The 25,405-nt window shown below is 49.0% G+C and overlaps 3 protein-coding genes across 15 annotated transcripts; 2 read left to right on the top strand and 1 right to left on the bottom strand.

Annotated features, from left to right (window-relative positions):
• Positions 1-1,551: 1,551 nt before the first annotated feature.
• Positions 1,552-4,529, top strand: SDR39U1 (short chain dehydrogenase/reductase family 39U member 1). 6 transcript variants are annotated; one of them, XM_037834694.1, is made up of 6 exons: positions 1,552-1,622; positions 1,934-2,040; positions 2,131-2,213; positions 2,519-2,640; positions 3,368-3,511; positions 3,794-4,529. In XM_037834694.1, exons 1-6 carry the CDS (start codon positions 1,607-1,609, stop codon positions 4,204-4,206), a joined length of 885 nt encoding a protein of 294 aa, XP_037690622.1. In that variant the 5' UTR covers positions 1,552-1,606; the 3' UTR covers positions 4,207-4,529. The 6 variants fall into 6 exon arrangements, with proteins under 6 accessions (XP_037690622.1, XP_037690621.1, XP_037690624.1 ...); XM_037834693.1 differs by lacking the exon at positions 1,552-1,622 and adding an exon at positions 1,645-1,811; XM_037834696.1 differs by lacking the exons at positions 1,552-1,622; positions 3,368-3,511 and adding an exon at positions 1,645-1,811.
• KHNYN (KH and NYN domain containing) lies at positions 2,964-14,573 on the bottom strand. 8 transcript variants are annotated; one of them, XM_037834690.1, is made up of 9 exons: positions 14,429-14,573; positions 13,155-13,656; positions 11,261-12,366; positions 11,006-11,136; positions 10,827-10,923; positions 10,222-10,269; positions 8,140-8,247; positions 7,829-7,930; positions 2,964-7,278 (listed from the first exon to the last, which is right to left on the bottom strand). In XM_037834690.1, exons 2-9 carry the CDS (start codon positions 13,353-13,355, stop codon positions 7,029-7,031), a joined length of 2,043 nt encoding a protein of 680 aa, XP_037690618.1. In that variant the 5' UTR covers positions 13,356-13,656; positions 14,429-14,573; the 3' UTR covers positions 2,964-7,028. The 8 variants fall into 8 exon arrangements, 5 of the variants coding, with proteins under 5 accessions (XP_037690618.1, XP_037690616.1, XP_037690619.1 ...); XM_037834688.1 differs by lacking the exon at positions 14,429-14,573 and adding an exon at positions 14,024-14,217; XM_037834691.1 differs by lacking the exon at positions 14,429-14,573 and adding an exon at positions 13,764-13,982.
• A 1,211-nt stretch (positions 14,574-15,784) lies between these two features.
• Positions 15,785-19,455, top strand: CBLN3 (cerebellin 3 precursor). Its single transcript, XM_037834700.1, has 3 exons — positions 15,785-16,133; positions 16,498-16,617; positions 16,945-19,455. The coding sequence occupies exons 1-3, from the start codon at positions 15,834-15,836 to the stop codon at positions 17,140-17,142; spliced, it is 618 nt and encodes a 205-aa protein (XP_037690628.1). The 5' UTR covers positions 15,785-15,833; the 3' UTR covers positions 17,143-19,455.
• The last annotated feature ends 5,950 nt before the right edge of the window (positions 19,456-25,405 follow it).

Below are 25,405 nucleotides of genomic sequence, written 5' to 3'. Positions count from 1 at the left end.
CAAGAGAGAATACTAACTTGAATGAGGGTGGTGATGACAGTGACAGAGAGAAATAGATGAATCTGGGAAACATTAATAAATAAAATCAACAGGGTTTCAGACATCCAGGAAGAGACGCTAGTGGGAAATTTTTATAGGAGTTAGGAGCTCAGAGGAGAGATCTGACTTGCATACGACATTTGGATAGTCTTCTGTGAAAAACTGGTAATTGAATTAATATTGTAGATGAGATGGAATAATAGTGCAAATTGGGAAAAGCTGAAGAACCTAGGCTCCAGCTTTGAGGACCTCCAACATTTTAAGAACATAGTGGCTGTGGAGCAAACAAAGGAGACTAAAGAAACAGTTGACAAAAGAGCAGAAAAAGACCCAGAAGACAGTGTGATTTTCTCGGAGGCCAAAAGAAGAACATTTCCAAAGGATGGGAGGAGCCAGCAAGTGTCCAGTGATACTGAGAGGTCAAGACAAATGAATGAAAACTAGGCATTTAGGTTTAGTAACACACGGGAAATTGATAATACTGGAGAGAAGGACAATGATATGATAAAGGTGGAAACCACGTGAGTGAATTGGAAAGTAGAAAATGGAGCCACTCTTCAGTAGTTTGGAGGAGGAGGTGAAGACAAAGAGAGGCTACATCTGGAGAAATAAGCTTAGAAATGTTTTTTCCTTTTTCTTTTTTATTGTTCTAAGTGTGATTTTTTTTTTTATTCTGCTAACATATACAACCTAAAATTTCCCATTTTAATCACTTTCAAGTATTCAATTCAGTGCTGTTCATTAGAGTCAGTGTTGTGCTACTATCACCATCACTCATTACCAAAACTTTTCCATCACCCCAAACAGAAATTCTGTACCAATTAAACATTATCTCCCCATTCCCCACCCCCACCCTGGCCTCTAGTAACCTGTATTCTAGTTTCTGACTATGAATTTGCATATTCTAATTATTTCATATAAGTGAGAACATACAATATTTGTCCTTTGGTGTCTGATTTATTTCACTCAACATGATGTCTTCAAGCTTCATGCATGTTATCAACACGCATCAGAACGTCATTCTTTTTATGGCAGAACAACATTCCATTGTATACATACACCATACTGTGTTTATCCAGTCATCTCCGGGACACTTGGGTTGCCTCCAGGAAATGGGTTATCTTAAGATGAGGGAAAATCTGTCATGTTTAAATGCTAATAGGTAGGAGCAGGAAGAAAAGAAGACAGTAGAAGCAGGGAGACGATAAAAGGCAAAGAAGAAAGAAATCCATAGTACCCCTGAACAGATTCTACTGATCCACCAAACCGAATGGACATCCACAATCCGGACATTTGGGTGGCTTCGATTTTAAAAGATTTTTCCCTTCTCTCCATCCCCCTCTTCTTTCCCCGCCCCCTCAGTCTAAATCCCATAAAGTCCTCCCTGCCTCCCAAGGACTGAAACCACCTAGAGCTTTAAATTCATCCGGGTCGCCCGGCTTGGCCACGCCCATTAACAATCCTCATAGGCTCCGCATGCGCACAAAGGTCTTGGACGCATACCACGCGCCGAAGCGGGGGAGGGGTGACTCTAAGTCTTGCACAGGCGCGATAGGTCCCGGTCGCTATGCGAGTGCTTGTTGGTGAGGGACGGCGGGAGGGAAGAGTTGGGGGCGGGTTTATGGGAAGAAGAGTTCGCCGGAGATGGCGGGTGGGATCGCTGTTTCCGAGAGAGGGCACTGTCTTGTGGGCCGGCAGCTTGGCCTTGGCCTCCTATCCTGAAAAGACGAATTTCCCTAATCCACTCTGGCCTGTCATCTCTTCATCGCCAGGGACGGGGTGGGATGAGGAGGGGAGAAGTCTGGAGTCAGAGGGGGTGGCACCAGAGGAGGGGCCACAGGCGGGAACGGGAGGAGCCCCTTGGAGGGATAAACAACTCCTGTTTTCCTACCAGGTGGCGGGACAGGCTTCATTGGGACAGCCCTAACCCAGCTGCTGAAAGCCAAGGGCCACGAAGTGACGTTGGTCTCCCGGAAGCCTGGGCCTGATCGGATCACGTGGGTATGTCCGTCCTCAAGAAAAGCTGGGTGAAAGGGGATGGTTTGGCTGTGCAGGGCGGGACCTCGGAGCACTGTGTACTTTCTCTGACAGGATGAACTCTCTGCCTCTGGGCTGCCTCCCTGCGATGCAGCTGTCAACCTGGCCGGAGTAAACATCCTCAACCCTCTCCGAAGGTCAAGCGGGGAGAGGGCCCGACTCTGATAAGAACCCCAGAGTTGCTGATGATGAAACTGCCAGAACTAAGCAGATATAGGGATGTTTATTCCTTCCCACCCTACACGTCCACCTGCTCAGTTGACGTTTGTCCTCACATATAACTCAGGATGCCCAAGATAGTTATGATTTTACCTCTGCAGGAAACATGGGCCATTTCTTTGCCACGATGCAGAAGTGGGTATAGGTGGTGCCCCAGGGAAAGAGAGAGGGAGAAGTATGTGCACATGCTGTTTAGTGGCTTTTTATTTTGTTTCTCCTGCAGGTGGAATGAAGCCTTTCAAAAAGAAGTACTCAGCAGTCGCCTGGAGACCACCCACATGCTGGCTACAGCCATCACCAAGGCCCCACAACCCCCCAAGGCTTGGGTCTTAGTTACAGGTGTAGGTATGTGCCAAATCACCAACCCCTTACCTTAGCCAAGGGAAAGGGGTAATTCATGCCCTTCTAACTAGACATGCCCCAGAGCCCTGGTCTTATGTAAGCACAGTAATTTCCTAGGTCCTGGATCCATATATTCTCCTGATCTTTGTTTACAATCGTAAGAAAGAGGGCACTCCTCCCAGTGCCAGGGAAAATTCCACCTACTCTCAAGTCCCCTCTTCTCATGCCACAGTGCTTTAAGACCAGTGTTCCTGTTTCTTGTATTTTAATTTGGGGACCAAATAACTGCAAACAATTAAAATGTATTTATCAGTCACTATTCTAAGTATTTTACACATATTACATCATTTTATTTTCACAATAACCCTATGAGGTGGGGTGCTATTATTATTCCTACTTAAAACAGGCAAACTTTCCACACAGAGAAGATAAGTAACTTGCTTAAAGTCCCCCAGCTAACATATGGTGAAGCTGAGATTAAAACTCAGGCAGCCTGGCACCCAAATCTTCTTAACCTATTTACTCCTGCAAACAAAGGTAAGAGTTCTCCAGGGCAGAAACAGGTCTGTGCTATGGAGAAGTTCAGGGAAAAAATATCCATGGCTCTGTCTTCCCATGGGGAAATCCCAAAGGCTAAGGAAGCTGAGACCAAGGGGAATGGAGCCTTACCTGCAAAGGGCCAGGCAGGACTAAGGACACCCAGGACAAACATGTGCTTTTCCACTGGCAGCTTACTACCAGCCCAGCCTGACTGCAGAATATGATGAGGACAGTTCTGGAGGGGATTTTGACTTTTTCTCCAACCTTGTAACCAAGTGGGAAGCAGCAGCCAGGCTTCCTGGAGATTCCACACGCCAGGTGGTAGTGCGCTCTGGTGAGACCAGGGGCCTGGGTATCAGATAGGGTTGGAGCATCTTCTCTGGGTTGGGGGAGTGGTCCGATCAGGGGGAGCTGAGTTTAGAGAGAATGAGAGTGCCACCACTTCTGGTTACCCCTAAGATGGGAGGATGGGAGAGAACCATACCCCTCAGATCTGTTACAGAGCTAAATCAGCTTGGGGAGCAGTGAGGAAAGAGAAACTGTGAGAAACAGACAATAGTGGGGCTGCTTGGAGGCAGAGGGCCTTCCCCTGTACCATTCTTTTTGCCTGTTCTAGGGGTTGTGCTGGGCCGAGGGGGCGGTGCCATCAGCCACATGCTGCTGCCCTTCCGCCTGGGCCTGGGGGGCCCCATCGGCTCAGGCCACCAGTTCTTCCCTTGGATTCACATCGGGGACCTGGCAGGAATCCTGGCCCATGCCCTTGAAGCAAGCCATGTGCAGGGGGTCCTGAATGGAGTGGCTCCAGCCTCCACCACTACCAATGCTGACTTTGCCCAGGCTTTGGGTGCTGCCCTGGGCCGCCCAGCATTCATCCCCCTCCCCAGCACTGTGGTACAAGCCATCTTTGGGCGAGAGCGAGCCATCATGTTGCTGGAGGGCCAGAAGGTGGTCCCACGGCGAACACTGGCTGCTGGCTACCAGTATGCCTTCCCAGTGCTGGGGGCTGCCTTAAAGGAGGTAGTAGCCTAAGTAGGGAGGTTCATGGCACAGGCCTACTGGGTAGATCCTGTGAATAAGCTCAGGAATTCCTGTTTGGGCTCTGAAACCATCCAGTTCTTAGGGATTCCTTCTTCCTATTTATCTCCAATTATTCTGTTGCTCCGCCCTATTTAACTAAGAGACTGTCCACTATCTCAAGGCTGTGATCCCATCAAGTTAGGACCTCAACCCTCTGACCCCTTCCCAAAGAATTTCCAAGCTTGATGTCCCCATCTCATTCCTACGCCATTTCTCCGTTATGCTATGTATAGAGTGCTCTGCAGTTTAGTCAATAAAGATACATTATCTCACTAGCTTTGGCTCATCTCTTTGGCCTAGGTTCTCTTGGAATTTATTTCAAGATATGTCACCCTAGATTGACTCTTTCCCCTAAATGGGGTTTGGAAAGTTAAAATGGGCAACATCTCTCCTCCACCCACCCGCTTCTTCTTGATCCCTCAGCTGCTAAAAGAACTGGAAACAAATTTGGGCATGAGGTTATAGTAAAAGTAGAGACTAGCAGAAGAAAGAAATGAAGACACATTTCTATTGAATTCTTTGGTCACCTCACATAACTGTTCACAGACTGCCATTAAGATGCCAACAGTGAGAGACAAGGTCCAGGTCTAGGAGAGCCTTCAGTCCATGTCACCAAATGGCAGTGAACTAATAAAGCAGTCACACATTGGTTCCAGTTCATCAAGCTGCAGCAGGACAAAGTCAACATCCTTGCCTATAAGAAGCTATGGCTTCCCTCCCATCTGAATGGAGCCACTTCAGTCAACCAGGGGCCTTAGTCAGCCTCTGGCCTATTTCGTGTCCCATCATCATACTGAAAGTGAAGGGAACAAGGAACTAAGGATACAGCAACCAAACACTACAAATTCCACCCTGTTAGGAATAGAGCCCACAGGTTCATTTAGGACCCTTTCCCTTTTTAGCTACCCTGGTATGTGTCATAACTGGACCAGAAGTCCCTCCAGTTCCCAATTCAGGTCATATTAATCTTTCTTCCCTGGGGACTATAAGTTGTCTTTAAGTCATTGTCACCTCCCTGGCCAGCCTCTCCCACACACCCACCCCCAGCCGAGCTCAATACAGTCTAATGGTGTAAATGACCAATTATCAGGGTGGGCACACTGGGACCTAGGGACCCCTTCTATCATCACTCAGCAACCAATGCCAGTTGCTGGAATGAGAAACAGTGGCAGTACTCAATTCTCCATACCTCTCAAGAGAAGCAGAGCCTAAAAAGAATCCTGCGCAGGAGCTTGCTGCAAGGCCTAGACAGGAGAGAATTCAGGGTTCCTGTCCTAGTTATTTATCTGGTCTTTGATTCTTCTTTAGAACACTGACTGGCTCTATATTGTTCCTGAGGGAATAGCCAGCCTCAAAAGTAAAAGTAACAGAAAAGCACATTTTGGGCTGCGTTAAAGGAAGGACTAATGACTGATACTATCCAAAGATAGAATGTACTACCTCATGACGTTGTAAATTCCCTGGCAAAGGATGATGACCTGTTGTAATCAGAGTGGAGAGAAAATGTCCTGATGTCACAGTGAACCTGCTCTGGTACCTTCCAACTTCAATTCTTCGGTTTTCATTTTCAGATAATTGGTTCACAAAGGTAGAACCTCTATAAACCCTCCCATCTCCATACTCACACACACACACACACACACACACACACACAAACACACATGAGTGTGCTTGCTTTATGCAACATATGTGTTCTGTAGAGAAAGGTTAGGGTCAGATCACATTAACATTGTCATTGAAGAGCACATCTTCACTGGTTTGGCGATTGCTCCCAATACTTCAGCAAGTGCATGTAACCAGAGAGCTTCCCACAGATTTGTTAATCCATAAACAAACACCTGAATGCAATAAGAGAGCTGCCATTTAAAGGAACCCTGAGAGTATTTTGGTAATGCAAAAAGTCACCCCCAAATTTAACTATTTTGTAAATGTGGATTTGAGGGTTGCCCAAAAGGGATGCAGCCATTATAGGGCACATTAAAATCTGGGGCACAGGTGGATGCCTTGGGACAGGACCCACAGCTCTCTGAAAGTGAGGTCCAAGTTAGGAATCACGTGCAGCCGCAGGAAGATATACCTGAGACTTGGTCGAAGTACTTTTCCTCCAAGGAGCTTTCCCATAGGTTCTCATTTCTTCTCCCAACAGGTATTTTTACTCCTGATTTATAGGCAGAATAAAGGCCAAGCAGCTTGATCAAGGCCACAGACAGGCATAGCTGAGACTGAAAGCCAAGTCTCTCTTGCCTTCTCCATCTGCTTCCTGATGCCCCACTGCAACCCAGCCATGTAACACTACAGCCTTTCTGGGTTCCCAGAGCGGCAGCCGAGGTGAGAAAAGACTTAGCTTCCTTGCTACCTGTTCCGTCTTATTCCCCTCCCATCCAACCCAGCCTCCATTCCCAGCTTAGCTTGAAGGTAGAATCAGCAATCTCAGTCTCCAGGACTTCAACTTTCCAGCAGCCCTGACTCTCTACAGAAACCCTCTGCTAAGACAATTTGAGAAGCTAAGGCTGAGCAGAACCTCTTTCTTGAAAGCTGGTTGAGGTCCTGACTCAAGATGAGATCAGGTCACTTTATAGTCCTGTCCCCCAAAGAGTCCCAGGCAAGAGCATTCCCCAACTCAAATGCTCTTCCTTGCTGCTTCTCTGACTCAAAGCACCAACTCAGAGTGGGTCTGGGTCAGGGTCTGAACAGCAGAGGAATTATCACAAAAGGGACTGAGCTGGATGGGGCTGGAGCTGATGGGGCAGAAGCCACTCAAAAGCAGGTGGGGCTCAAAAGTTGAGACTGAGCAAGGCCTCAGAGAGTTGATTGATGTCCCGGCAGTATGGCTCCCGCTGCAGGATGAAGTCCACCTTGTGATCCTGGCCCCAGAATACCTCCAGCAGCTGGCGCCGGAGCCGCTCTGTCTCACGGGTCTTCCGAATGCCACCACTGCCTTTTTCCTCTTCTCTCTCCTGCTGATCTTTACCATGTTCTGCAAAGCCCCTGGAAGGATGCTGAGCCTCAGAAGACCCCTGTGTCCTGGGGAGAAGCACAGAGAACATGAAGAGCCAAGGAGCATCCTGGAGGGAAATCAGAGCTCAGCAGGCCTCCCAACTCCCCACCCCCATTTCTCTGCCTGGCTTATTCTTGGCTCTGGGGGAGCAATCCTGAAATTCCCCAAGCTGACCAGTGAGTGACAGTATCAACTGCCTCTGATGGGGAGACAGAAAGTTCTTTGGAAACCAGAAAGGTGAACCCTGCCACTACTATTACTTAATCCTAGTCTAATAAATCAATTACTTAATTAAGGATCCAGCAAAGAGCATTCTGAATACAGCTGGCTATAAGTATAAGCAACCATCTTCCAAATATCTCCATTAGGGAAATTTCCCGCCCAACTAGGAGGTTCTGTGTCAGGATTCCCTGGAAGGGAGTTAAATGCCAAGCCCCAAGGTGACTCAAACTACTACAGAATTCAGTTGGCCCAAATCAAGATCACATCCCCACCCAAGTTTCTGGACCTGCAAGGTCCCCCCCTGCAGAGAAGATAAGGACTGGGGGCTGCCTACAGGAGTACCTGGGACATTACCTGACTGGCTTCTTCAGGAACTCATCCAGGGTGGGGCCATATCGCCCAAGCGGGTCATCAGGGACCATGAAGAGGTTTCCCACGAAGGTGAAGGGCAGCAGGCTAGATAAGACAGAGAATATGTGGTCGTAGCGGGGGCCCTCGCCCACCTCCCCGACAGCTGAGACCACCATCACCAGAAGCTGCTGGCTACCAACCTTCAAGGCAACCTCAACCCCCCTTCCCAGAGTTCCCACCCAAAGACCAGAGCAGAGCTGGTTTTAGAGGAAGGTCTGAGCCCAGGCCCTGTTCTTGGGTGAGGGTTCCCTCACCGCTCTCTGATGATTGCCATCCATTTCTTGGACTCCTCCGCCAGGTCCCGAAACTGATCATTGGAGACAATGATCCCATCAGTCTCTTCAGCCAGCTTCACCATGAACCTGTCTCAAAAACCATGGCAGCCATTCTTGGATTCTCCAAGGTTCCAACCCCAGAGAGTGTTATGGACTCCCATGACCCACTTCTAATGATGGAGATCTGGCCCCTCACCTCACTGACCCAGCCCCAGGTGACTGATTATGCCATGGGTTCAACAGGAAACAGAGATGAATCTAAGGTGGTCACCCCAATAGAATCTCCTCCACTCACCACAATCCCTCAGCCAACAGTTCATGCTCATTAGAAAGAGACTGTAAGATCTGGCTCTGTCTTCTTCCACCCTACCCCAACAATCAGTCACAAATCCAGTATGTTCTTTCTCTGAAAAGCCATCCACGCTGCCCTCTTCCTTTCCAGCCCCACCAGAATCACCCGTTATTAGGATACTGCACTTGGAATATTGTAGCACCCTCCTAATGGAGGGGGGGGGGGGTTGCCATGCCTTCAGCCATTTGCCACTCTCCAGTCTATCTTGCCCTCCCCCAACAGAACATGCTCTTCCCCTGTGTAAAACTCTTCTTTAGTTGCCCTTTATCTACCAAATAAAGTCCACAAACCCAGGCCTGGGAACCAAGGCCTTCCAGGATCCAGCTCCAAGCCACCCTTTTAGCCTTATCTCTCCTGGTATTCCCTGATGTACCCACAGCTCCAGCGAAAATCAATGATCAGATTCCACCTTGTTCTCCAAACATGCCCTATGCTTTCTGACTTCCATGTCTCTCAAACTATTCCCTGCATCTGGAAAGTGGTTCCCAAACTTCACTGATCAACAAAATCTCCAACAATTTTTTTAAAAATAGGTGCCTGGGCCCCATTTTTGTAATTCTACAAAATTCTAGTAGGGTAAGAGTTATGAGGTGGTGGGTGGGGACCTTTTTAATAGGTTAGAAACTAAGAGATCCAGACCATACTACTTCCTTCTCAATAACAAAAATACAACTACCTCCCTTGCCACAAATCCGCAGCCAGAAGTGGGGTCCCCACCCTCTGAGTTCCTGTAGCCTTTAGTAGATAATTCTTTTGGCTCTTTGAATTTAAGAAGCAGGTTTTGTTCCCACGGTCCCCACCTCCTCCTGCAGGGCAGGCGCCTCATACTAGTTGGGTAGTCAGTATTTGAAAGACAGTGTGGTACAGAGGGGACTGGGATTTAGAATCAGGTGTGACCAAGGTCTGGCTCTGAGTTTCTGTCTGGGAAACAAGGTGAGGGAATGACTTATAAATGTATGTGCCTTGGATTTTCTGATTAAGTCTATTTTACTATTATTGTGTTATGTTCTATTTTGTCCAGCAGTGTTCTCACAGTAGGCCTGTGCTATGAACCATGGTGTTTATTCACTGTTATACTAGAAAAAATTCCAAATTCATCTTGTATTGTCTGTCCACCAGGTCCTACACAACTGTGTAGGCACGTGCCTTTAAAATTCATTAAAACTACCTCAATCTTCAGTTTCAATTGTTTCAATGATGATGTGGAAAGAATGTTCTGTGTTGTAGATAATCTGTGAATCTAGGTACAAAACGGAACAGTATCAGGAGAAAGTAAATTGCCTTTTCATAAAATAACATTTACTTGTTTGTGGGTAAAAGTTAAATATTTTAAAAGGCAAAATATGTACTCCCTGTGGTTTAGAAACTAACTGTTCATTTAAAACTGAATAATATACTAGTGAATAAAGAACTTGTAGTTGTAAAAATTTTTAATATTAATTAACTTTAAATCTGTCCATTTTCTGTGCTATGTATGTACCCTGGGGAGGGAGTGTTTTCTTGTTTGGTTAAACCATCCAGCAACTCTACACATCAGTTTGAGTTCTCATATTTCCTTTGCCACATAGTAGCCTTTGCCAAGATCATTAACCACTCTTACCCTCAGTCTCCAATAGAGATAAAACTCTCTGCCACACTTGCTTGGATCCATGCAAAGTTAAGAGGTAATACCACTCTTGGCAAACACCTTGAGTTAGGCAAGCACATACCTCATCTTCTTTTGATATTCACAGGGGGTGAATGAATGGAGGAGGACCCTGAGACAAAGAAGGTAAGTCACTAAAATACCTGGGCCACAAAGTCAACTAGTACTGCAACTTGGGGCTCAAATTCAAATCTTCAAATTCTAAGTCCAGTGACCTTTCTGTTACAGATTGCATAGCCTTATTATTCGGGGATTTATCTCTTCACATAAATCATTATTTTGAAGGTTTACTTCAGTTTTCCCTTTGTTAATGTTGTTGGAGATTTCTTGGGAGCATTTCTCTCTGTTTAGAAGTCTAGGTCGTAAGAAAGCATTTGTCAGCTCTTCACGCCACCAGCTTTCCAATCTCTCCATTAAGTCAGTATTTTCTAGGCAGTAAGACACTATTATCAAGACGAGGGATCATGAAGGAGTTTAACGAATGAAGAATGAAAAGAGGAATGGGCTGCCTCAGTCCACGTCATCTCACTTGCAGAGCAGGTTTACCTACCCAATCACAGGGGCACATGGAGGAAAAACTGGCTCCTTCCCCTCCACCCAGGCTTTTCCTCTCCCTCAGTCTCTCCCGGCTCCTTGATTATCAAGCCTGGGGCTGGGAAAGGAGGGTACCTGTCATCATAGGAGGAGATCCTCTTGCCATCCATGACTCGCGAGGGGGTGAGGGAGAGCAGGCTTAGAGAGTACAGCTTTTGCAGAAAGTGACCCTCTACAGAAGTGGAACATACAGGGTTATCTTAGAGGTGGAAATGGGGTCCATCCCAGAACACAAAAGACCAGACCCAACTTACCTCTGACTTTGGCATCCTTACTGAAGCGCCACTGAGGCACAAAGACAGTTATGTCACGGTGGCCACGGTCCCAGAAGTACTGCACAGCAATGGCAATGCCCCGGCTGGAGAAGTAGTGCTGGAGGCCATGCCTGTAGGCGGAAAGAGGCAGAACTCTGGGGGAAGAACTCCAGCCCCTCAGCACACATCCTCAAGACAGACAAAGATGCCTGCCTCACGCCCCAACCCAGGGCCCCCAGCCCCACCGGTACTCACACCATGGCCACATTGCTGCCATCAATGACAATATGGCGGAGGTCTGGCTGGCCAGGCACATTGGCAAGGGACAAGGTAAAAGGATCCTGTAGGGCCTCCTGGAAACGCTGTGTGCCGGTTACCAAGTTGGCCCCCCGGGTCCCTCGTTTCCACGGAGACCCCCGGCCTCGAGCCCCAGTCTGCTGCTTTTCTCCCTTGTCTCCCTTGTCTCCCCAGTCTCCACGGTGCCATGGGGGTTCAGGCGCAGGTGGAGGACTAGGCACTCTTGGAGGTGAGGCTTTCCCATTGTGGAGTCTCTGGAGAAGGGAGGCTCCCCGAGGCTGATTTGCCCTCTGAGAAGGGCCGTGGGCACTGGGAGGCTCACCCTGGACATAGAACCTTCCTCTCTCCTGAGTCACCCCCTCCTTCTCCAAGACCTTCCCGTTTATGGGCCCTGCCTCCCCTACCTCTCCTCTCCCTGACTCTGGCCTGAAGGCCACTTCTCTCTCCCAGGCTTCCTTCCACCCCAAATCCATCTCCCTGGGACCAACCTGTTTCCCGGCCTCCTTCTCCACAGCATGCCTCACTCCCCTAGACTCTCCCCACTCCCTAGATCCAGTGTCCTGGGACTCCCTGCCTTCCCTTAGGGAAGCTCTGACTCCCAGGTGCTGAGCACCCAGCAGGCCTGGGCTCCTCCCCTCCCAGGAGGGGAGCACTCGCAGACCCTTTCCCCTGGATGCCTCCTGCACTAGGCTCAACAGTTCCTCCTGGACAGCCAAGGGCAGCTGCAGCAGAGCCTCTCTGTGGGCGTCTCCCCAGGGTGGCAGCAGGGCAGAGAAGTCTCCCAGCACCCCAGCACTCTGGGAGGCTCCAGCGGATGGCCCTGGCTGCAGGTCCCAGCTCAGCCGCTCCACCAGCTCCTCCACCCGGCTCTGAGCCATAACGAAGGCCTCAGTCAGGCCACTGATCATCACTGAACCAGGCGCTCCAGGCACCAGGTGGGCTGATGTGCTCCAGGCCAGGCAGTCAAGAAAGAAGCCCTGGGCTCCGAGGAAGACACAGTGCAGTTTGGGCGGATAGTGGATTTCATCCTGCAACTCTGGGCTGCAGAGACCCTTCAGGTACTCCTGGGGAGGAGGGAGAAGAAGAGGCAAAAAAGGAAACTGCTGGAATCCTAAGTGGTCAGATCACCCCTTCAGCCTCAATTGCTCTGAGTTCCAGGATGCCTGGGCAGAGCAATGGAGCCCGACAGGGTTGAAAAGAATGAATCTCAATTCTTTCCCTTTTCAGCTGACAGCCTTTGGCTAGTATTTCTATTGAGACCTTAGCTCAGTTAAAGACATTGTCATAATTAGTTGCTTACAAAGTCATCTCTCTCTATGTGTCTATGTGTACGTATTGTGTATTTCCATAGTAATGAGTGTCATTGCTAACTTTTACTGAACTTATGCTTTACATGCCTTATCATATTCACAATAAGGGCAATGAGGTGGATAATGCCATTACCCCCATTTCACAGAAAAGAAAAGAGACTGGTCACAAGGCTAGTAGGTGGTAGAGCCTGTGCTGAAACCCCGGTCTAACTCCAAAAGAAACAAGGAGGGATGAGGCCCAGCCTCCCACCCCACAGTGAATTCCTTGGTGGGGCCAGCTTGTTTAGCTGGATTACTCTTCCCAAGAAGCACAAATTGATTTGAATTGAATCACTCCCAGGTACTGGCAGAACCTGGGCCATCACTGCAGAAATGAAACTGAAACTCCAAAGAAACATAGAGGAAGGAAGTCCCTCAAAACCTTGGGGCACTAAGGTGGTCACTGAGACAAGCAAGGAGTCAAAATCCTCCCCAGTTCCCTCCTCTCATCTATCTCAGTGCGGTAGGGCTGTCCCTCGCGGGCTCACGGGAGGGGCATTTACCTTGGCTCTGCTGGTGTTCTCCTTGGGGCCCTCGAGCTGCAGCCAGATGTGCGGGTTCTCAGGACAGTCCTTGGGAAGGACACTCATCCCCACGCTGAAGATGCGCTCCACATGGGGCTGCTGCTCCCTCACCTTAACCTCTGCCTTGGCAGTCACTGCAAAGCGGTCAGGGGACGAGGAGCCAGCCCCCCAGGTAGGCATGGCTGCTCTGCCCAGCCCTCGAAGGACAGAAGGGAGCTCAGAGCTCACTGGACCCTGGTCTCCCTGCCTGTACCAGCTATCAAGAGCCTGCACCTAGTTACCAACTCTGGTAAACAACCCCAGAAGGTAAAAGGTGTCTGAGTCCATCTTGAGGGTAAAGAGGTAATATCTGATTATCCGAACACGGGCCTTTCCTCTCGAGAGGGAATCCTCGATCCGTAAGGTTGTCTTTCTGGGGTGATCCTCTGGCCTTTTAAAAATGATGACCATCAGCAGGAAGGGTGGAGGACTCCAGCTCGGTCTGCAGGCCAGAAAGAGTGGACGAGTGATCAGAGTCCCGGGTGCGCCTCTCCTCGGGGGACTCTGCAATCTCGAGTCCAAAACGGTCTCTTAAAGATGAATTCTCACCAGGGCCTTGAACTGAATCCTCCTCTTGGGTCCCTTGTCTGCCATTTCCAAGGTCCTAACCACTCCCACCCTCTCCCCCTCCTTCAGGCGTCCGCGTTCCCCTCGCGTCCTGCGTCCCACCCCGGGCCAAGGGGCCCAGACCGGCTCCGCCTACCGCCCGCGCGGCCACCGCCCCCGCGCAGCCCCAGGCGGGTCGCGCTCCCAACTCCTGCTCCCGGGTCCCTGCTCCTCCGAGGCGGGGAGGGTCCGGGAGGCCCTACCCGCCTCTGCCGCCCGCTGCAGGCCCGGGTCCAGCCGACGCCTCCCGGTGCCGGCACTGCCCCCAGCGTCGCGCGGGCCCCCACGCCGAGGGGAGACGGGCAGGGGGCGCGAATCTGGGCGGGCCTTTCCGAATTCTTCACCCAACGGGGACTTCTCCTCCCCACATCCCCGAAATGTTTTTTGAGTCACTTCCTGGCGTAGGGCGGAGACAGCCCGGCTCCTCCCCGGGGCTGGGCCTGCACGGGGCCCTGGCTTGCGGCCCGGGGGCGGGGGGTGAGGCGCCCCGCAGCGGACTCTCTCCCTCCCCTCTCCCTCCCCTCTCCCTCCCCTCTCCCTCCTCTCTCCTCCCTCCTCCCGGCTCCGCCTCCCCCCGCAGTCTCGCCGCGACGCCCGCGGTCACTGACCGTGCTCCGGCTGTCGCGCTCAGCCCCGCCGGCTCGCGAGCGGGTCTCTCTGCGCGTCTCCCCCTCCTGGCCTTCCCTCATCAGCTCTCCGCGTCCCTCTGGGCTCTCACTAGTTCTGGGCAGTTGTTCCTCGGTAAAGAGCAACCACTCATTAAAAGTTGGAGGTGAAGAGGGCCTTAAAGCTCATCCAGTCCCGTCCCCTCGGATGAGGATAAGGACGGCCACAGAGGGAAAGTGGCTGGCCCAAGGTCACAAGGCAGTGACACTCTTGCCCCAAACACTTCCCGCCAAAACAGTTGGGGGGTGGGGGGAGACAAAGGCACCCCTTTCTTCCAACAAATAGAAAAGATACCACGGAGAAGGACTTGTGAGGTGTTTGGAAGAAAGGGGAGGAATGAGGAAGCTGTAGGGGCTGTGGGAGCTGTTTCACAAGCGCACGCAGGCACATGCACACGTACACACGTATTCACACTCACAGACATAGTCACACAGAGAGACACAGTACACACCCGTGCTATGGGAGGGGCTCCCCTGACGTTCTGGCTGTAGCCCTCCTATCCAGCTGCTTCATCCTGTAACAGTGACTTTTTAAATGTATTCTTAAAACTAAGCAAGCAGAAAATTGTCAAGTAGCCTTAAAATGTAACCTTCAAAGCGGAAGCAGGCTCTTATTCTGACAAAGCAGCAGTATGTAAATGTAAAGTCTGAAGCAGTATGTGAATGAAAGTCTGAAGCACTATGTAAATGTAAAGTCTGTTCCCGGATTTGAATAAGCATTCATCTATGGTCCCTAGACCTCCCTGATATCAATAAAGCCTTTTCATCTATCTCCCTAGACACCCAGAGGCACCTTTCACCAGTGTCACCTAGTTCCTGAAGGAAATAGGAAATAACTAAATTACTGACATTCTCTAAACCTCTGTTCCATGTTAACTAAAATGATTAACTCTCTTTGTCTCTGATGAGTATAGAAATTCTTCGGGGAGGCTGATTCAGGAAAGCTTCCCCTGTCCTCCCACCGGCATCAATAAACCCTCTTTTCCTTCTCAGCCTGGTTCGGTGTGACTTCTATTGGCCACACCAAGCAATGAACCCAGAATTGAGAAGTGCCCCTTCTACAGTCCCTCCTCTCCCTCCTAGGGCCCAAATGCTGTCATTTCATGCCCTGCCAAGGGGGAGGAACTGCAGTGACAGCAGGAGTAATGGACTGAGAGGCAGGACAGAGTCATGGGGTATGAAGGGATATGGAGAGGGAGGTGCCAAGGCCAGGTGACTGTGAGACCCAGAGAGAGGGCTGAGGAGCAGGGTGAGGGGTGGGGTGCTCCTTGGGGAGAGGAGCAAAAACTGAAAGGAGCAGGGAGAGGAAACAGAAGACCAGACTGGTGGGTCTCAGAGCCACTCAGCCATGCTGGGAGCAAAGCGCGGCCAGCCAGCAGGTCCCCCAGCCAGTCCCAGGCTGCCCTTGGTCCTGATGCTTCTGGCCCTGGGGGCCGGGTGGGCCCAGGACGGGGCAGAGCCCATCCTACTAGAGGGTGAGTGCCTGGTGGTCTGTGAGCCCGGCCGAGCTGCTGCAGGAGGACCCGGGGGGGCAGCCCTGGGAGAGGCACCCCCCGGAAGAGTGGCATTTGCTGCAGTCCGAAGCCACCACCATGAGCCGGCAGAGGAGACGGGTAACGGCACCAATGGGGCCATCTACTTTGACCAGGTAATCCTCCTCCCAGCCAGGGGAGCTAGAAGGACCCTGCAACTTCCTAGAATCAACGATCCAAGCTCCCTTTGCTGCCCTTCAAATTTTAAGGAAACAACTCCCTACATCTTCCCCTAGCCTGGCCGATCACCCCTTGACCCCACTGTTTCCCTTCTCTAAGCTCAGATATGCCTTTCCTTGCCCCTTCTCACCATTTCTTTTGAATCCATACATTCCCTCCATTCGCCCCTACTTGCTACCCCTTCTTTTCCTTACTCACTGCGCCTTCCCCCAACATAGTAGTACCTGTCCCTGAGCCACAGGCACCACCCCCGCCCCCCACCCCACCTCCAGGCCCACTCAGCAGGGTCTACTTCCCCAGGTCCTGGTGAATGAGGGTGGTGGCTTTGACCGGACCTCAGGTTCCTTCGTGGCCCCTGTCCGCGGTGTCTACAGCTTCCGCTTCCACGTGGTGAAGGTGTACAACCGCCAAACCGTCCAGGTGACCTGAGCCGTGGGCCCTGTCCCCAGCTCAGGAAGGGAGTGGGGCTGGGAGGTGTGGGGGTGAGCGGAGCATGGCCATCCCCAAAGCACACCCTCCACTGCCCTGTGTCCTGGGAGGCTGGGAGGAAAGGGTCTGCCTAGCAGAGAGTGTGGAGGATGTGCAGTCAGACACTGGCCACCCCTCAGCCCTCCCAGGAGGTTTCCAGGATTCCAGAGTCTCTCACGGGGCTGGAGAGAAGAGAGGAAGCCCTTGGGAAAATGGAGGTCCTGAGATAAGGGGAGCCCTGGGCTGGGGAAGGAGAGCTGACTGGGCTCCCCTCCCCAGGTGAGCCTGATGCTGAACACATGGCCTGTCGTCTCAGCCTTTGCCAACGATCCTGATGTGACCCGGGAGGCAGCCACCAGCTCTGTGTTGCTGCCCCTGGACCCTGGGGACCGGGTGTCCCTGCGCTTGCGCCGGGGGAACCTACTGGGTGGCTGGAAATACTCAAGCTTTTCTGGCTTCCTCATCTTCCCACTCTGAGGACCTGGGCTTTTAAAGGATGAGAATCCAGCATCTGACTACTGCCTTCTGCCCTCTGCCCTCTCCTTCTCCAGGAACAGCATCTTTAGGGCAGGAGAGAGGCTCCCCCTGGCTGCCTGTATCCCACTCTTTGCATGGGACCCTGTGCCAAACACCCAAGGTTAAGAACAGAGAAGCTGAGAGCCATGGGGTCTTTGGCCTGGCCACCTCCACTCTGCCCTCTCCTATGCCCTCCCAGCCTCCCCACTGCATCTCTTTGTGCCTGCAGCCTCAGGGTTGGGGCAGGATTTGGGCAGTTAGGAGGCCTGCGCTGCTTTGCAATCTCTGCTGCTCCTGTCGTCCCTCCCCCAGCTTCCTGCTGTGTATTGTTTTGCGACAGGTGGCACAGGTAAGCCTGACAGACCCCCACAGGGAACCAGATGGACCACCCTCAGCATACCCTAGGCCTCCTTCCTCTGAGGAGTGCCAGCATCACGGATTTCAGCCAACACAGTGAGGAGCTGAGCCAGCAGCTTACAGCATGCACGGCATGAGCAGAAAAGTGGGGAGGGCCTTAGAGCAGCCTGGGTCTGCCTGGTGGGGCAGGAAGGGGGGTGCACCCAGCCTGGACATGGTACACACTCTGCAAGTACATAGGGGCAGCTGGCAGGCAGGGAGCCTGGGCATCCATCTGTGTCAGGTCCTGGATGAACTCTGACCTTCACCTCTCTACCCAGTTCATGGGGTGTGTGTATGTGCTCTGGCAGTTGTTCCATGAGTGGCACCGAGAGCTGAGCTGAGTTACAGAAACTGCCATGGAGGTGGGGGTAGAGAGTCACACATGGACAAGTACAGATCTCCACGCCATGGAACACATCCCTGACCATGCGTCCTCTGGCTTGGCCACTTCCTGGAACTGCTCCACCTCTGAAGTCTGAACTTCAGTCACTCCATGCTTTGGCTACCACCTCCTTCCTCCCAGATGCTCACCCAGTTACCTTCACTGTGCTTGTTCCCACCTACGACATGACTTCTCTTCTTTCCTCTGATCCATGCGGTCTTATACTCCTTCTTAAACTTCTTATGGCCTTGGATTCCATGGTCCATCCCTTTAAAACTCCTGCCAATATCTTAAACTAACACTCTCCTCCCCTACTGCTGACCCCAGTCCCATTGGCCCACCATGGATGAATCTATCAATAAAGCAGCTAGAGAACAGTGATTGATGAGTCACTGTAAGATCACTAAAGAGAGAGGATGCATTTGAATTTGGGTCAGGGGGGAAAGGGTATAAGCAGATAGGTTATAGAGAAAATAAATGTTAAATTGTATACTAGAGTCAAATTAGAAAGGATTTAGAAATGTTTGAGTTAATTAGGAAATACCAATGTGATTTATCTTTTCAAACTTTGTGACTAAAGTAGACTAGAAATATCAGTAACAATTTTATATGTGTTCTTAACACCTGGATTTTGATCTCAAATATTATTCACCGTTAAAAAGACCAAGGATTCCTTGGCGAGTAACTCCATGCATTAAATAACACTAGGCCTGGAATGTGTTACTGATGGCAGAAAGCAAGAATAGGTTTTTAAATGTATAGAATAGAGTAGAAAGACAAAGGAATGAACTCAAAGAGGCTCTCAGTTTTGTCATGTTGTGACAGCTTGATCGTCAAAAGGAAATAATAATTTTTAAAAAAGGAAATAATGTAGTTAATTGGAACGAAGTGAATTTTCAAAATCTGTGAATCCATAATGATACTCAGGAAGGAACAAATCACTATAAAGTGTGTAGAAAGGTAGTTAATATACTAAAGAACAAAGAGTGAATATAATAGGATGTTTAAAAATGAATGTTGATAAAGTACAAGAGTACAAGTATGGTAGGCATTTTGTCTGTTGATAAAGAACATTTATTTCTCTTTATCTGTATAAGTAGGGAGGGGTGAATACAGAGAGCTCCAAGTAAAATAAATAACAGAAAAATTTGGAACCATGCCAAGAATGAAAGGGACTGATCAAGCACCATTTAGTCATATGACCATGAAGACAGAGTCCAACAGTCTGTTATGAAGTGGTGAATTAGTCACACGTCCAACAGAGAACAGCTCTCTGCTCAAACGTGATCCTTCATCTCCTGGGAAATTAAGTCATTCTGTTACCCTACTTATTATGTGAGATATTAATAAGGCATGATGATTAGGATTAAATTTGTCTGTATCAGTAAAACCCAAAATAATAATGGCTCAAACAAGCTCAAAGATTATTTCTGTCTTACACAGAAGAGACTGAAAATAAAGAGTGCAGGGATGGGATGGCATTTTTATAATCATCAAAGACCAGTTTCTCCTCTTGCCATTCTACCATTCTTTTTTTTTTTTTTTTTTTTTTTTTCATTCTACCATTCTTAGCAACCCAGCCCACAACCCAAGATGTCTCCTTGGACTCCTGCATTACATCAGCCTTCCAGCCAGCAGGAAGGAGGAAGGAAAGAGAAGGGCACACCCTCCCCCTCAAAGAAGCCTTCTGAAGGGTGCACCCAGCGTTTCTGATTAGATCTCATTGGCCAGAATTTGGTCATATGGCCACACCCAACCAGGAAGGGAAACTAGAAATACAGTCCTTATTTCAGGCAGTCATGCCCAGATGCAAATCGGTAGCTTTATAATAAGAAAGAAGAGATTGGCTATTGGAGTGGGCGACTAGACATTTTTAAAAATGCAAATGGACCAGGTCAATTTGTTAATAATGACAGGAAATTCACTGTGTTTGTTTCCTATTGCTGTGTAATATTACCACAAACCTAATGACTTAAAACCACACCTATTTATTATCTCACAATTTCTGTTGGTCGGGCATCCAACAGGCCATGACTGGATTCTCTGCTCAGATTTCACAAGACCAAAAGCGAAGTGTTGGCATGCAGGGCCACGTTCCTCACAGGAGGGAAAGAACCCCCTTCCAAGTTTGTTCAGGTTGTTGACAGAATTCAGTTCTTTGTGGTTGTAGGATTGAAGTTGCAGCCTCTCCATCTTCAAACCATCAACGGCAGACCAAGTCCTTCTCACACTTCTCATCTCTCTGACCTCCCCTTTTCCATATCTCTCTGACTCCTTGGGAAAAAGTTTTTTGCTTTTAAGGGCTCATGTGGTTAGATTGGGTCCAGCCAGGAAATCCAGGATAATCTTCATATTTAAGGTGTATAAACTTAATTACATCCACAAAGTCACTTTTGCACGTAACATAACATATCACAGGTTCCAGAGATTAGGGCATGGACTCTTTGGGGGAAATTCTGCCTATCCAGTCATTAACTTAAAGATGACATCATTTAGAGTAAAGGCATCCAGTTACAACACACTAAAATGCATGCGAAACGCATGGGCTTGAAGAATGACGCGATGTACAAGATGAACACTGGCTCAGGTTTTTATCAACTCAGGTGAAACAGTTACCAGGACTCCACCAAGAATTGGTTTATTGATAATCCAGAGCCAGGTCTGTTCTTTTGGATACTCCAAATTCAAAATTTGGTCTGAAATGAAATAATGTCCATGGGGTCTATAAACCCATTTTTAAAATGGGTTAAGTGTATGTGTAATAAATTTTAGAATCCTTGTAATAATTTGTGTGCTTTTCCAAAATAGTTGAAGCTTTTAGATAAGCTGCCATATTAGACTGGTAATTCTATGGAACTATGCAGGAGGATTTGACTGACTGAGTTTGTAATCAGTGTTTAAATAATTTGATCTGTAAAATATATAGACTTTGATTTGTTGATTACAGAATAGTGTTTAAGTGTTTAGACAATCTCTGCTTAAGTAGATTTATGAAGTTAGTAGATTAAACAATAAACAAAACACAGGGGTGTTTTGTGTTCCTCTCCATGTACAGAAAGCTTCTCAGACATTAAGGATTCTAACAAGCGAGCCCAGCCTTCCCTATACCCGTGCTCTGGCAGCTGATTATACTTAGGAAAGTCCCACCACTGAAGGGTTCATGAATGATCTGAATCCACAGCCTCCAGCCACACCTGGACTGCGACATTCCAAGCAGTTCTTCTCAGGGTTCCTTTGCCTTCTTTCCCCATCATCTCCACAATCCAATTCAAGCCCTGATCCCATTTCCTGGACCCAATTTCCTCCAAACATACACTCATTTTTTGCTCTCTCTCTCCCATATGTTCATCTTCTCCCCCTCTACTCACTCCTTCCCTTTAGCAGTTAAGTAGGCTCAAGTCTCTAAGATCTGAAAGAAAAAAAAATAGATAGGGATGTGGTTGAAAATATAGATACGGATGTCCTCAGCCCTATGTGCCCCTGACGCTAGCTAGCATCATCTCTCCTCCTCTTTAGAGCCAAGTTTCTTAATAAAAATATCTATGCTAACCAGTTGTTCACCCCTTACTCACTAGTCAACTACGGCTTCCACTGCTCCACCTAAACTGTCCTCAGCTGGTCACTCGCAATTTCCTTGTCACTAAAGTCAGTGGACACCTCCTAGACTTCCTGATACTCAGCCTCTCCCTCACCTTTGACCTTGTGAATTCTGCCTCCTAGAAGCACTCTCTGCCCACCTTCCATGACTGTGCATTCCCTGGGCTTTACCCCCAACCTCTCTGGCCACATCCCAGTTTCTTTTCCAGGCTCCCTTTCTTCTGTCCATTTCTTAAATGTTGGTTTTCCTCAGGATTCCACCCTAGGATTTCTTCTGTTGCAACGCACTCTCAAAAGTACAAACTTCTGTCCACATTTTCATCTCTAGCCAGGATCTCCCTCCTAAACCTCAGATCCATACATTGGATGTCCCATCTTAAAGTCAACTGCAAAACACTTGAAATTGTATTCTTTCCTCCTCAGAAACATTCTCCCTCCCTTGTTCTCTGTGTCCGTAAATGGAACTTCCCAGTTGCCCAAGCCAAAAACTAGTTGTTTTCCTTGATTTCTCCCTCTCCCATAACCCCCCAGATTCAGTCACTCACACCCATCAGTTCCATCCATTGCTTCCCATCCATCCTGGCTCAAGCTACCAATCCTTCAACTAGCCTTCTACGAAAACTGCCTAACTGGCCTCTTGGCCTCCAGTTTCACCTCCCTCTGTCCATTCCCTACACTAGGTTTGCTCCAAGTGAACTTTGTTGCCCTTTAGGGTTCCAGTGGCCTTCAGAATGGACTCCATATTTCTTAACATGGTTTGCAAGGTCCTTCACTGTCCAGCTGCTGTGATCACCCCTGCTCCATTTTTCATCATCTACAGGAATGCAGAGACCTGAGAAATAATGCCACTTATTAGCTGAGGGCAAAAGAGAATATGGCACTTAAGTCAAAACTTCCCAGGGCCTAGAGAATCCCTCTTGGGCCCAACTGAGGTAAATCAGGACCTGTTTTAGTTCTCGAAATATCTTAATCTGGATCAAAGTAAAATGGAGAAATATTAGCTGACACTATACCATGCATTAATAAAAGATGGAGAGGCCAGAGATTGAGGGGTGGGGGGTAGAGAGTAACTCCAAGGTAACGGGCACTGGGGCCAGAGCTCAAACCCAGCCTCTCACTTAGCAGCTGCACATGACACTGAGCAAGTTACTTAACCTCTCCCTGCCTCATTTTCTTCACCCATAAAATGAAGATAATAATTGTATCTACCCCATGGGGTTGAAAAGCATTCAGAACAATGCCTGGCATGGGGCAAGTACTCAATGTGTCTAAGTTATTGCTACCACATGAATTAGTCAACAAGTTAAAAATGCATGTTCCAGTAACCCTTGGACAATCTTTAAAAAGCAGGTAGGATTTGTTTTGTTTTATTGTGGCTGTTTACCTGACACAGTGCTTCTTTCTTTCATCTGTGTTCACTTCTATCCATAAATACTTGGTCTAGGGAGATGGTCCCTAGAAAATCCTGGTATAGTAAGACTTAGGTGGACCGAACCTCACAAGCTATTTTATGTAAGTTTTAATTTGGGACTGGGACAGAGCACAGGATATTCTTTATCTTTAGTTTGCATTTTGCCCTGAGACTATTTGCATACTGGCTACTTTGTAACTTCTCTGTCAGAGACATGGGGAAGCTCTCTTGTCAGTGTCCCAAAGGAGAAGGAAAAGTTCAAGTTGGATATAAAAAGCAGTGCCTAGTAGTAGTTTCCAGTGTCCACGGTTCTCAGGTGTGGACATGTCTCTTTTATTCACCACTCCCAAAACAGAAGCAATCTCAAGTCACTGCTAGGACTTTGGAAATTGTGCAACAGCTAAGAAGAGAAATCTCACCATGAGTGCTGAGAAGCCAGTGTGGGTAAAAGCAGATTATTGCTTGAAGTTATCTTGAGTGGAAAACAAAGGGATTTGGCTGAGCCACCTGTCTGATCGGTGTCTTCCACTCAAGAGTTCTGCACCCTTCGCTCTCCCACTTTTTGTGAGAAACTGTATATTACTTTCAGGCGAGTGGAGCCAGGAAAGACCTCTCCATGACATGTGAGCCGAGACCCCAGAGCCCTGTGCTGTGTGCTCCTGTGCCAGCTTCTATTCTCCTTCCACCCTGTGTTGAATCATCTGTCTCCAGCTCTGCCTGTGAGATCCGAAGGAGCCAAGACCATGTCATTCTTGTTACCCGGCATGCACCCCACACCTAGCAGAGAGCCTGGCATGTAGTAGGTGCTCTCTAAATCCTGAATACAGTGTATGCATGAGCTGGGGAGTTCTCAGGAAGGACAATTCCCTCCTGCCACTCCAAACCCCGGCCGGTGATGAGCAGAGGCCCAGGCAGGTGAGAAAAGGCAGCAAGAAGCAGAGGCCCAAGCTGCAGAGGCCTGAAGTCTGGAAGCTTGGCCAGGGTTAGGAAGGTCTCCCAGCCTGGGTAGGGATATCAGCAAGAGTTCCAGGAGCAGGAAGAGTGCTGTTAGCTGGCACATCGCGAGTGTTCACTCCACACCCAGCACCATGCCAGCTTCTTCACACAGATTATTTTATGCAATCCCTGCATACCCCATAATTTAGGGTGACTCTACATTTTACAGATGGGGAAACTGAGACCTCAGGAAACAGGCCACATAGATAGTAAATATACAGCCGATATCCAAATGTAGGTCTGTCATGTTTCCAGTACATCTAAACTGGTCCAGCCCTAATGCCCTTTTCTCAGGCTAGCTTCCAAGATATGAACTGGAAAGAGCACCACCTCGAAAGTCCAGAGTCTGGGCTCTGGTCCCAGCTCTGCCATTAACCAGCCATGGGGCCTTAAACACATCACTTGCCAAGCCCTGGTCTCCTCATCTGTAAAAATAAACACATCACTTGCCAAGCCCTGGTCTCCTCATCTGTAAAAATAAGAGTTTGGCCAAATGATCTGGAAGAGGTATTCTTCAGGCCTTCCAATCTCTAAGTTTGCAAGGAAACATGGCAACCATACACCATGGCCACTCCCACGCTCCCCACTCCCATAATTGCATCCAAAGCTAAAAAAAAATAACTAGACATTGGCTCCAGTTTGATCCGTTTATTGACAAATCAAATGAAAAAAAAAAAAAAGTCACTTAAAAGGGAGGTATATTATCATAAATGTGGCTAACAGGGGGACTGGGTAGAGCTCTGGGGAGGGAGGAGGAGGCTGGACACCGTTAAAGGAAGAGGAGGAGGAGGAGGAGAAGGGGTATCTGCTAAAATTCCCACAGCTCACCTTTCAGTTTCTCAGCCAGCACCCAATCATTCTTTCCTGGACAGAGTCAACAGCTGGAAACAGTTTAAGGGTAACATCTAGGTAGTTTGTCTACAAGATCAGGGAATGGGGAGTGGGAGAGAATGTGGGCATAGGATTTTGAGGGATTCTATAACTTGAACCTGTCACTGGAACCCTGTTTATGATGAACCGGGAGTAGGGAAGCTCAATCCTGGTCCCGGTACAGTCACAAACTAGCTGTGTGGCTTTGGGCACATCACTGTCCCTCTCTGGGCTTCTTTCCTTGGTTGTATAACAAGCAAGCTGGGCTCAATGGCAGGTTCTCCTCTGGCTCTAGCACTCTGTAATGCCACATGTTCTGGCCACCTGAGCTGGGCTGGGAGACGTAAAGCTACTCAGAGGCCCAGCCAGGGTGACACAGCTCTGCCCTTCACTGGAGCCCACTGTCGGCAGCAGCAGCAGTTCTCAGGGCTGAGCCTAGGCACAGAGCAGAAGCACCCACACCTATGAGAAACTCACCCCTGCTGCAAGAGTGGCCACAAAGGAGTCTGGGCTTTGAGCTACACAGAAGGTAGGTTCCAGGGGGCTGGGGGTGATCCAAACAAAGCAAT

Source organism: Choloepus didactylus, chromosome 4, assembly GCF_015220235.1.
Source record: "Choloepus didactylus isolate mChoDid1 chromosome 4, mChoDid1.pri, whole genome shotgun sequence".
Taxonomy (NCBI): Eukaryota; Metazoa; Chordata; class Mammalia; order Pilosa; family Megalonychidae; genus Choloepus; species Choloepus didactylus.
Note: the sequence above shows the minus strand (reverse complement) of the source record. Positions and strands in the feature narration are given on the sequence as shown.